We start from the raw sequence: 12,554 nt of genomic DNA on the forward strand, positions 1-12,554 counted from the left end.
TAATTATAAATACATGATGTTACAATGCATTTTAGCATATACTACAAAAGCAAGGATTATTATTCTCCATATTTTTTGTCTTCTTTCAGAGTGAAAGTATGACATCTCATTATTAAGGTCGATTCAGACACATGGGACAGAAACATTAGACAAGGATTCCTATTGTCTCCATCCTTGTCTAATGTTAACGATACGGATACGGTACGGGTACGGCACGGCTGTGTCTGAATCGACCCTTAATCTTTATATTGCGAGAGTTGTAGTCGATATCCCTATGTTGGAAGAATATCCGTAGGAGAGAAAAATAGTGTTGACTTTATCTATCAATTTGTGAAGAAAAGATTTATTGTCAAGAACCATCAGAATGTTAGCATATTTTATATTGCCCCTGACATAATTAAGCCATCCAAATTTTAAAACTATGGCGAACTGTTCCATTTATCATGTTTCAATGAAGAAAAATATGTCAGAGTATGTGTATTTCTTGGTATTATCTGTCATTGGCCCGTACAAATTAATCGCTGTTTATAAATTTATGTTACAAGATTTTCTACTATTTGACACATTCTGATTTTCTAATATAGAAAAAGGATAGCTCCGATATCTCAATATCTCCATGGCAAAACAATATAATTTCCGTAAAAAAGTCGTGCCAATCATAGGTAATCTCGAATTCAAAAACTTAGGTTTGTCGGAAAATGATAGAATATTTTAACATATAAGGTAAATAATTTAGATTATTCAGAATATCAAGATTAAATCTGAATAAGATGTATATTATCATAATATATCTACGTATTTTTAATACACATTAAATAAATTAATGTAAGCATAATTCGTAAAAATAATATTTTGCGATAGTAAAAAAAAAAGTGATAATAGTTATATTTGTGCGCAAATAATTTCTGCGGATTAGTAAAAAATAATAATAAACATATTTTTCAGTTACATCTACCGCTAATGAACCGCTCGTCGAATGAAACAACAATTTCTTAGGGGAAATAGAGGTAACGGTGTCTATATTGAGTGGTTTTCAAAGATTCATGCTATGCAATATTCTTACATCCCTATAAATTTTGTCCCCGTTGACCTCACCGGAAACGCTTTAATTGCAAGCGCGTGGGATGTCTTTATTCAATTCAGGCGATTATTATAGATACAATCGCCATGACGCAAAATCTCTTTTTTACGAGCAAAGCTATTACCAATAAATTATTCAGATATACTATATTTATATCTTCTATTATATCACTATATTATATCACTCTTATCCGCTCCACGTGTATATCTAATAACAATAAAAATAATTATTTTTAAATTATAGTTGCAATTATTTGCTGTATTAGATATACAGTGAAACTATTTCAATATAGCACAATATATAGGGCTGATTTGAAAATACATGGTATCAGAGTTAATATTAAAATAAACATATTGACGTATTTACACATTGTGTACATCGGCGCATGATTATTTATCATTTTGATTAATGAAGAAACATTACATACGACTCAAATATCTTTAAATAGTTTTATTTTGTATCAGGAAAGACAAAGACATGTTAATTTATAATTTCGTACCGCCGGCTGACGCGCCTACTATAGGTGAATGGTTCTATAAAATCGCCGACATAACGAAGACATATCCCTTACTCAAAGCTCAATGATGGCCCTTTGTAATAATATTACAACGAAAAATACTATTTAGAATTTGCACTTGGCTCGGTCACTTGCTTCCGGCTTTACTTGCTTTAATGTTTCTTCATAAATCGAAATAATAAATAATCATGCGCCGATGTACACAATAAGCATTTGCATGAATAATCGTCCGAGGTATTACAGAAATATAAATGGGTGCTTAAAAACAAAGTTGTGTAAAACAAAAGATTATAAAAACTTATATGTCTTTTAGAATGTTTAAATTATATAAAAAGATTCATAATAGATCCTACGAAATGGCACTCTTTATTACAAGGCGATGGAGTTATTCCTGTGACAATGAGCAGGATCAGCAATTATTCAAATTTTACATAAAGAAATTTGACTGGGTGAATTGTTTTGTTAACCATTACAAAGGCATACGCTTTTTTATACTCAACGAAGATAACAGTAGTTTAGAAATTAGTCGTATTAGACATAAACAGTAAAGACTCATCTACAATAGTAAGAGTATGCAGTAAGACGTAAACAGTAAGTTATTGACTAATGGAATTTTTACAGTTCGAGACTAATCGACCGTGGTTGGTCAATTTTTACTGCTTATGTCTTACAGCATACTTCTACGATATTATAGAATGGACTTAAAAAATGTCTTCTAATATTCGGTTAATTTTATCTTAATTTTATTTCAATTTTTATTAAACAATAAAATTATAAATTTCAGACTTTACTAGATACACGAAACCTTCAAAACTCTATTTAGCTTTGCTGTCATTTGGATCATCTGGATTATATTTACAAAAATATTTACATAATTTTTACACATTTCTTTACACATATTATTCTTTTGGTTCCTCATAGAGAAAGCTTTGTGATGGTAATAGTATATTGTGCAACAAGTGCTGGAAGATGAAAATTCACGGGTGCGGAGTTGACGCACGAGCCGAAGGCGAGTGCGGTCACCGCACACGGGAATTTTCAACTTCACGCACGTGTTGCACACCCTATTTTATGTTGCAAGTGCGTGGAAAGTGGTCCATCCCGCACGCGTCGCGTGCGGAATGTGTCACTTTCCATGCACGTGTGACATAAAAAAATTTTTTTTCGAGATTTTGATGGAAATAAGTTTAGAATGTTCCAAAATATCGAGAAATCACATTAGTAGAAAATGTCCGAAAGTATGTATGTATGTATATGTGTGTGTGTGTGTGTGTGTACGGATTTTTGTACATGCATCTATTTCTACAATTTTTTAGATACCGGGCTGAAATTTTGCACACAAATAGAAATATCATAGAAAGTATGTTCTCCTCTAATTTTCTTAAAATCCATCAAACGGTATGGATTTTAGAGGGGTTTTCATTTTTCAGAAAAATGTGTTTTACGCTGTAACTTTCTCAATATTTGAGATATCGGTCTATTTTTAATTCTATTTTATATTCTTCAGTCTTTTCTACCCCTATTTTATATATAATTTTTTAAGATTTGGTTAATCAGTTCTTGAGTTACAGACGTTTGAAATTTCGGAGAATCCGTACATACATAATAGAAGCCTTATAAAGTTTGGTCTAATCAACCAAAGTTTAAAGAATTATATATGAAATAAGGGTAGAAAAGACTGAAGAATATAACAGAATTGGAAAAAGTTGCCAATAATTAATAAAAATTGTCCAAAAACATCAATTTTTAAAGTCTCAAGCGGTTGAGACTTGAGGTATAGTCTTTAAAGGTTAAAGTTGACTTGAGTACCAAAATGCAACGTGATACAGAATTAGAAAAATATTAGTAATAGTATAACAGATATTAGTCGTAATAAAGCTTATCAGAATAAAAAAAATGTGCAAGTATAAACTTGCTATCGTTGGAACATTAATACCCTTCCCTCCCCGGAATTAAATCGACGCGATTTAAGGGGATGCTGGAGCCGCAGGCGTACTCGATCAGCGTTGATAAAGAAGTGCTCACTGATTCTTACACATACATACAGAGCGCCTGCTCTAGGGCTACCCGTTATACTGATCCGTATGTTTTTGGCTGAATTCGGGGAGACGCGTAACATGTGCATATGAAATTTTTAAATGCATGCTTTTCTCTTATACTAAAGCTCTCAGCTCATTTCTGCAAGCACAGGATTCTTCTTTATTGTATTTCCGTGACTGCTGCAAGGTTTTTGTATACGTACACAGTCTAAAATTTCTATATGCAGCAAATGTTGTCATGAGTCGACCGCAGAATCAAAAATAAAACTGTAATTTTCTAATGTCTTTTCGTTTTTTATACGCAATTGGTGTCTGCAGTCTTCGTTATCGTCCATACTTTAATTCTGGACAAAAAATTTTTAATTCGGCGAAATCAATCAAAAGATTTGTGTGTCTGAAAATATCGCGGTAAAACAGACCTGTCTCCAGCATCCCCTTAATTATTTAAAAAACTGTAAGCTGTGTTTCAAGTCCGACAAATAGTCGGCGCGCAGTTTATCAAGTTGGAATAGATGTATATGTATATTATATACATTGTAATTCGTTACTTCTTTACTTAAATATAGAATATATGAACACCAACACCTTGTTACGGCTCAACGCTCCATTTTCTTCGATTGATTTCTAATCTTGTGAGCCTTTATTATTATCTTTTTTTGAAATACGTATCACTTGAGTTGAGTTAGGTAACGCAATTTTGTGAATTATTTTGTTAGGGTATTGTCTACATGAAAATAGTTTGTGTAAACATTTTCCGTTCATAAAAAAGCTGTGTGTTTCCGCGATGCTAATTGGTCCTCTCATTGCGCTGACTTCGTGAGCATTTATCACCGCAACCTTATTTTGACAGTTTTATGTGTATCAAAGAGGTAATAAAGCTATAAATAGCGTGCACGAAGCGCGCGTCTGTGATGTCGTCTCGCATCAACATCGCGGAAAAATGTGAACAATAAAATCTCTTACACGGCTTTTTTATGAGTAAAGACACACTTGTATTAATATTATACTTTAAACAAAATAATAAATTAACAGAATAACAAAACCGATAGTTTGTTAGATGTGAACGGAAAAAAGTTAATATTTCCTTCTGTGAAAACAAAGTTCGAAAATAAAAATTTTTAAAATGTCTTTTTTAATATACATTGATATTTGCTTGAGGTAATTATGAAAGAGAGGGGCTTTCTCACCGATTTGGCTAAAACTTGATAATTTTGTGTATTTTGGTGCGTAAAACATGAATCTATAAGTTAGAATTGTCGCTCTCAATTAGGAAAAAAGTTATTAAGTACTAAAATTGACAGTTGCGTAGTTAGAATGTCAGTCATACCGATATGATGCAGATGCACATGATCATGATTCATGCGTAGTGACGTAAAAGTGCATGAAATTACAGTAATAGTGCAGTATAAGGGTAACCTGTCCTATGATAGTGTGGCACCTTACTTTAATTATGTACTATTTGAATGATTAAAAAAGATAATAGAAATATAGAGTTTATGCTTTTTTTAAAGCAGAAAATAATTGGTATATTCCCGGGTGGAAATTACAACCTGGCGCTGTATGGGCTCCGGCTAGTTTTCCACGAGTTAATGTGGGCGCTATGATAGAAGGCTAGCCTGGGGTTGTACTGGGTGGTAACGGCAATAATGGCCAGCTCCAATATTGGAAAACTATCTAGGCCCTGGCTCGCGGAGCAATGTTGCCCCAAGACATTAAATCTGTCTAGCCGCTATGTAGAAAGAGATAGGGTAAGACTAGGATAACTTAGTTAGATTTAAAATTACTAAATAAATACTAACAAGGGAACCTTGCAAAGTGTCAAATTCTGATTTTAATATAACTTTGTGTACATTCAGACAGGGGTGGTTTCACCCCTTAAAACCTTTTATTGGCACCAACTCCTATTTTCTAAATTCATCTATTTACATAATCTGTATGTACACAAAGTTATATTAAAGTCAGAATTTGACACTTCGCGAGGTTTCCTTGTAAGACGATTGTAAACTTTAAATATATATTTTAAATATATGTAATTTAATATCTCAGTTACAACGAGTTAGATATATATATATATATATATATATATATATATAGTAATCTCAGTTACAAAGAAGAAATGAATTATATTTAATATTATAATCATTTAAGGGTTGATCTGATCGTCATTTCTGGCTTTCTTTGATCGATGTAACCGATGACCATCCCAGTCCTTAGCGTTCGTTAAAGTAATGCCTATAGCTGAATATATTTCCTTTTGGGTAATACATTTTCCATGCTTCTCAATAATGTTTACAACAACATCTATACAACATATAATATATCAATTATTATGTATAAAACTCTTTATCTCTAAATTAACATAGAATAATTCTTAATAATAGTAATATAGAGAAAAGTTGTATTTTCTTACCAATAATGCAGTCGCAGATCGGAGTGTCTTTTAGGACAATTTTGGCATCAATTTTCTTTTGTGCTGTACATATTAATGCAAGCTCCCTTGTCACTAATTTTTTCATTATGTTTGTGACACTTTTACTAATATTCAATTGTCGATCGACAAAAAAATATAAGAAAGCCTTCTAAACATTAAAAAATATATAGAAAAAATGTATAGAAAAATAAGTAATAAAATTAAAAGTAACAAAAAACTTACAAAATCGCGACGGCAAATGTCGTTGGTTTTTAACATTTCTTGAAATGCACTTAAATCGTCTTTTGTACGCATTGGAAAGGAGATATTATATTTATCAGTAAATGATTGATTATTTGCGCCAATGCCGTCTTTAATCACTCCGGATGCTTCGAACAAGTCTCTCATTTCACGTTGGTTCTTCATTATTTCATTCACATTCACGGAAATCCCTTGAATGCAGTTCATGATAAGTAGAAACTCTGGAATGCATAAATATCATAAATATCAAACATATCTATTAAATGAAATTAATATTATACAAATAATATCATTTAAAGCCAAACACAAATAGCTTCCAAAAAATGTTAAATATTTTTCGTAAATTTGATTAGCTCAATATACTTAAAAGTACACTTCAGAGAACACGTAAGACATAACAATAATAAAAAATATTGTTTTGAATAGAGCTTGATGATTAATTTCTTAAACATTTTTTATTTTTATTGTACTTAGTTTCTGTAATTAAAAATTTGCAATAGAACATAATTGCGAATGAACAGATTTGTTAGTTTAAAAGTGCATACTGATGCAAATTTTAAGTTATTATAATCTGAACAAAGTTGTTGATTAGGTCCATATACTCCTAAAGATATTAAATTAATTGTTGATTTATTTATACAAAAATACAGTTTTTAATTAGTCAATATTAACAAATTGTCATGTGTATCAAGATAAAAAATAAAATATTCCAATCTCACTCATTCAGTATATACTACAGAGTAGGTCGAGGTTATTTTTAAACATTTATTATTGTTATAAAATTCTACTATATAAAATAAATAAAAGTAATATTTATTATTTAAAAGTTAACAATAAATGAAAAGCTTGCTCGCGCGCGTTTTCGTAATATTAAAGGTTCTACGTACGACTTTTGCTTAAGGATTTCGAACGCTTTGTTGCGTCTGTTGCTTCTTGTGCTGTTCCAACAAACTTCTGAATCGTCATAGTTGTATGTTTTATTTTCGGAATGACTTCGCCTAAATATATGCAAAAAAAATAATGTATAAAATTCATAATTTTATACAGATTTGTACGTATAAAAATCGTATGTTGCTTACTCGTATTATTATTAAATTCATCTTTTTTTGTTGAATCGTGTAGATTATCATTAGGCAATTGTAATTGCGACTGTAAGCCAATATCTGAAATATAAAGAAAGTCATAATAAACACTATTCTTTTAAAAAATTCATAATGTAGGGGAGACAGGGGCCTAACCGTCGCCGGGGTTGAACCGTCAAATCAAATATCTCGGAACCTGTATATTGTGCGAACTCGCTATTAACATTGTAAACGCTGCTTATGGTACCCATGTGACCAACGGAGTTTCGGCAGGTTACCTGCCGTGTTATGATTTTTACGAGGGCAAACGTGTTTTCGGAAGGTGAAAATTACATTTTCTGCGCGTGGAAATTTTGTAATATCTGCAATAATATTTGCTCTCCAAATCTCGAGGTACGTGATTATAAAGAGTAATGCATGCTAAACACGAATCCAGTGTAGTTTTTTCATTATCGTTGATGTCTAATATTTCGTGGGCGATCAAACCTGAAACTTGTGTTTGGGGTTAATCCGTCAGTAAGCAGTCCGGGTGCATTTCCAAGGCATTTCCGGGCATTTCCAGGCTCACTGCATATGGAATATGGATGAGACGGGAATTACAACCGTTCAGACACCGAATAGAGTCATCGGACGTCGAGGAGTGAAACAAGTCGGGCGAGTGACTTCTGCGGAAAGAGGAACCCTCGTAACTATTTTTTAATAATGTTTCGCACAAAAATTTTAAATAAATTTTTATATTTTTCTCTTAAAAAACAATTATTAAGATGTATCCTATTATTTTTCAGGATTAGATGTACGTATATGTATTGAAAATGCAGTGTGACGGTTAAACCCCAGCATTTTTGAGATTTCAATTTTTCCACCGTTGTCGTTTTTGCTCTATACCGATTAAACAAAGCGACGTAGATAAAAATTTCCTATATACATTTTGTAGCTAAAGGTTCACTCTTTACAGTGGTATACCACATTTAACTAAAATTATTTATTTTCTTGTTAAAAATCGGCACCGAAAAAAAACTGACGGTTAGGCCCTGGTCTCCCCTATTTAAGATTTCAATTATTTATTATGAAATACCCTTTTCAGTTTATAAAAAATTATTGGATGTATGCTTTTCTGCCTCATCACAAATCGAATCCTCAGCTGAACTTGATGCTTTAAAAATATTACATAACAAAGTCAAAGTTTTATTATATAATAGTTATAAATACTGTTTAATTGGATCTTAAGAAATAAAGATATGTAATTAAATTATTATGCAAAAAAATCTTACATGATGAGAAAATACGATGCCCGGAACACATTAACTGTCTATCTTTCTGTGAAACTTGCTGCTTTGATGAAGTAGTTACTTTTACATCCTTTCTAGCACTTTGGTCGGAAAAGGCTAGTTCACATGAAACAATATAAAGAATTCATACATTATTAATATATATTTAATTTTAATATGTAATTGTTATAATTAAATGTGATTGCAAGCAAATATTTTGTCAAATAAAACTTCTATTTAAAGTATACAAATAAATTATGGAAATTATTATTTCAAAAGTAAAACTGAAATACAGAAAAATGATTACATGCAAGCAAGTTTGATTTAATAAATATATTCAGATCTGAATTGTTCTGTTTTTTATAAAACACCAAGTGAAACAGGATTTTTTATAATAAAAACAGCTGTAGGATATATCATTTAAAGCAATTAAATATAAAACATTTACATAAAATTGTTTCTATTTAGAGCTGAAATATTTTTAAAATCCATTCTTAATTGTGTTTAAACAAATGAAAATTTACGTCTTTTCTTTCCTGTGGGGCGCGATGTATTTCTTTTGGATTTCTCGGGTATTGGAGATACTGCACTCATAGTGCTTAAGGATTTCGAACGCTCCGTTGCGTCTGTTGCTTCTTTTGCTGTTCCAACCAACTTCTGAATCGTCATAGTTGTATGTTTTATTTTCGGAATGACTTCGCCTAAATATATGCAAAAATGATAATGAATAAAATTCATAATTTTATACAGATTTGTACATATGAAAGTCGTATGTTGCCTACTCGTATTATTATTAAATTCATCTTTTTTTGTTGAATCGTGTAGATTATCATTAGGCAATTGTAATTGCGACTGTAAGCCAATATCTGAAATATAAAGAAAGTCATAATAAACACTATTCTTTTAAAAAATTTATAATGTATTTAAGATTTCAATTATTTATTATGAAATACCCTTTTCAGTTTGTAAAAAAATATTGGATGTATGCTTTTCTGCCTCATCACAAATCGAATCCTCAGCTGAACTTGATGCTTTAAAAATATTACATAACAAAGTCAAAGTTTTATTATATAATAGTTATAAATACTGTTTAATTGGATCTTAAGAAATAAAGATATGTAATTAAATTATTATGCAAAAAAATCTTACATGATGAGAAAAAACGATGCCTGGAACACATTAACTGTCTATCCTTCTGTGAAACTTGCTGCTTTGATGAAGTAGTTACTTTTACGTCCTTTCTAGCACTTCGGTCGGAAACTGCTGGTTCAAATAAAACAATATAAAGAATTCATACATTATTAATATATATTTAATTTTAATATATAATTTTTATAATTAAATGTGATTGCAAACAAATATTTTGTCAAATAAAACTTCTATTTAAAGTATACAAATAAATTATGAAAATTATTATTTCAAAAGCAAAACTGAAATGCAGAAAAACGATTACATGCATGCAAGCAAGTTTGATTTAATAAAAATATTCAGATCTGAATTGTTCTGTTTTTTATAAAACACCCAAGCGAAGCAGGATTTTTTATAATAAAAACAGCTGTAGGATATATCATTTAAAGCAAACTATAAAACATTTACATAAAATCGTTTCTATTTAGAGCTGAAATATTTTTAAAATCCATTCTTGTGCTTAAATAAATGAAAATTTACGTCTTTTCTTTCCTGTGGGGCGCGATGTATTTCTTTTGGGTTTCTCGGGTATTGGAGTTACTGCACTCATAGTGGCCTTTAAATTTTGCACTTGTTGTTTCAGTGTTTGCGTTTTAAGTGATTCCTCAATATTTGCAGCTACTTTTTCCGGATCTGCTCCACTATCTGTGAAAGCATAAAGCTGACTTTCCAGAGACTTCAGTTTTGCACATCCATCAGTATACGTCTCTACAATTAAAATAGATATCTGTTTTAATATTTCATCAAATGATATGTACGTATAAAGAGGCTCATCCTTCACAGGCTATATTAAATAATGCACTTAAATGACAAATTATTGAAGAATTTTGATTAATAATGATAAAAAACATTAATATCCCTGGTAAAATAGAATCACATTCAATCGGTAGATCGATTGGCACCAATTTGGGATAATTTTCTTCAAAGAAGGAAATAAAACTTGAAACTGAGTCTTTTAAATTTTTTATTCGATTCTAACTTCAAAGAATATAGTTAAAAATATTATTTTTTAATAATAAAAAATCTTTTTCAAAATTACTTTTTGTTAATAATCGTTTTATCATTTATAATACAATTGAGATAAGAAATTTTAAAAACTCAGTCTAGAGAGCACCTCTTTTAGAAAAAAAAATATGAACCTTATCTAATTGTAAGCTCTTACATAAAAGACTTCAACACATAAAAAATATTGGATGGTGTAATAAGTTTCACTTATTGTTAGTATATAATTCAATATTAAATCCAGTGTAAAAGTATGTATTTGAACTATGTACCCCAGAAAAAGATGCAAGAAATTAATTTTTGTGCGTAGCAAAGGAGTGTGCCATACGATGAATATTTTTTTAATTTAACTTTCCTTCGCTGCTAATGAACCCTTTGTACTTTCTCAGACGTAGATAGTTTAAATAAATGTGACAAAAAAATCAAATATATAATAAAATATATTTGACTTTATTCTAAACTTACTGGCTCGTGCTCTGACTTTGATGCCGTACGTGACCCAATCATTCGGCGCATCTGCCAATTTTTTGGCCAAATCTGTGATAATTTTAAAATCTTGTTCCTCGTATGGAGGTGGCTTAAATTTTGTCACAAGCTTCCCTTTTTTAACGTCGTATTCAATCCACTTTGTTGGAACAAGGTCTATTTTTCTGACACCTGGACGTCCTCGAGTAACGAACTCTACGATCTGATAGTCGCAGAGATCCTCGTTTTCGTCAGAACTCATCTGCAAATAATAAGGTTAGGTTATTCTAGCTATATTAATCTGTATTAATCTGTATTATAATTGTTGTGTAATTAAGACCGAAACAGAAACCGAGTAAACGAAAGGCTATTCTATTCTCCCGTGTACAATTAAATGCGTACCTTATTCGAGTGAATGTTGATGCCGCCCAAAAGCGATGTTATGAAGACAAAAAACTTATTTTTTGGATAGCCCTTGTTTCCGTGCTCGGAATTCGCGTGGCCAGTTAAGACGAAAAACAAATATGATCTTTCAACTTTCAGATATTGAGACAGTTCGCGGCAAACTGGTCGACGCGTCGCGACGTGTCCTCTTGTAGACAAGCGAGCGACTGTCTAGCGCCTAGATGAAATACTAGGCAGCGGGCAGCGCCTGGCTAGATTTCCGATACGGGCGTGTCACGACATTCCCCACGGGGCCCAAAATAGAAACTTGGATCGCCCAGACACATTTCCACCCGGGTTGAAAAGTCTATATAAATACAAAGTATAATAAACACAAAGTCAAATAATAGCAAATAATTAAAGTAAGGCGCCATTGCAGACTATTATAGGATAGGTTGCACCATCATATCGGTATGACAGACATCCTAACTACGCAACTGTCAATTTTAGTACTTAATAACTTCTTTCCTAATTGAGAGCGACAATTTTAACTTATAGATTCATGTTTTACGCCCCAAAATACACAAAATTGTGAAGTTTCAGCCGAATCGGTGAGGAGAGAAGCCCCTCTCCTTCATAATATATTATCTTGCTTGATTTTTAATTAGTAACCTTAAATTCTGAGAAATATGAATTAAATTCTTGAATCAAATTGATATTAAACTATAAGGGATAAAACCACGCAGACACAATACTCTTATTTCCAACAAAAGAAATAAACAATTTATTCTTTCATTAATTATACACTTATAATTTTATTCTAAATATCGTAGTACTTTTCGATTTATACACTTTCT

The 12,554-nt window shown here is 31.2% G+C and overlaps 1 protein-coding gene and 1 pseudogene across 2 annotated transcripts; one reads left to right on the forward strand and one right to left on the reverse strand.

Annotated features, from left to right (window-relative positions):
• Positions 1-1,048: 1,048 nt before the first annotated feature.
• LOC139778554 (fatty acyl-CoA reductase wat-like) lies at positions 1,049-2,473 on the forward strand (annotated as a pseudogene).
• Positions 2,474-5,634: 3,161 nt separating this feature from the next.
• LOC139778539 (uncharacterized) lies at positions 5,635-11,999 on the reverse strand. 2 transcript variants are annotated; one of them, XM_071716501.1, is made up of 13 exons: positions 11,716-11,999; positions 11,314-11,575; positions 10,327-10,554; positions 9,808-9,921; positions 9,612-9,689; positions 9,441-9,524; positions 9,183-9,359; positions 8,662-8,775; positions 7,388-7,471; positions 7,196-7,306; positions 6,291-6,529; positions 6,048-6,216; positions 5,635-5,938 (listed from the first exon to the last, which is right to left on the reverse strand). In XM_071716501.1, exons 2-13 carry the CDS (start codon positions 11,573-11,575, stop codon positions 5,781-5,783), a joined length of 1,818 nt encoding a protein of 605 aa, XP_071572602.1. In that variant the 5' UTR covers positions 11,716-11,999; the 3' UTR covers positions 5,635-5,780. The 2 variants fall into 2 exon arrangements, with proteins under 2 accessions (XP_071572602.1, XP_071572603.1); XM_071716502.1 differs by having other exon boundaries at positions 9,808-9,918; positions 11,716-11,998.
• Positions 12,000-12,554: the final 555 nt, after the last annotated feature.

This window comes from Temnothorax nylanderi, unplaced genomic scaffold, assembly GCF_030848795.1.
Source record: "Temnothorax nylanderi isolate EJ_2023f unplaced genomic scaffold, tnyl_v1.0 TNYL_tig0187_pilon, whole genome shotgun sequence".
Lineage (NCBI taxonomy): Eukaryota > Metazoa > Arthropoda > Insecta > Hymenoptera > Formicidae > Temnothorax > Temnothorax nylanderi.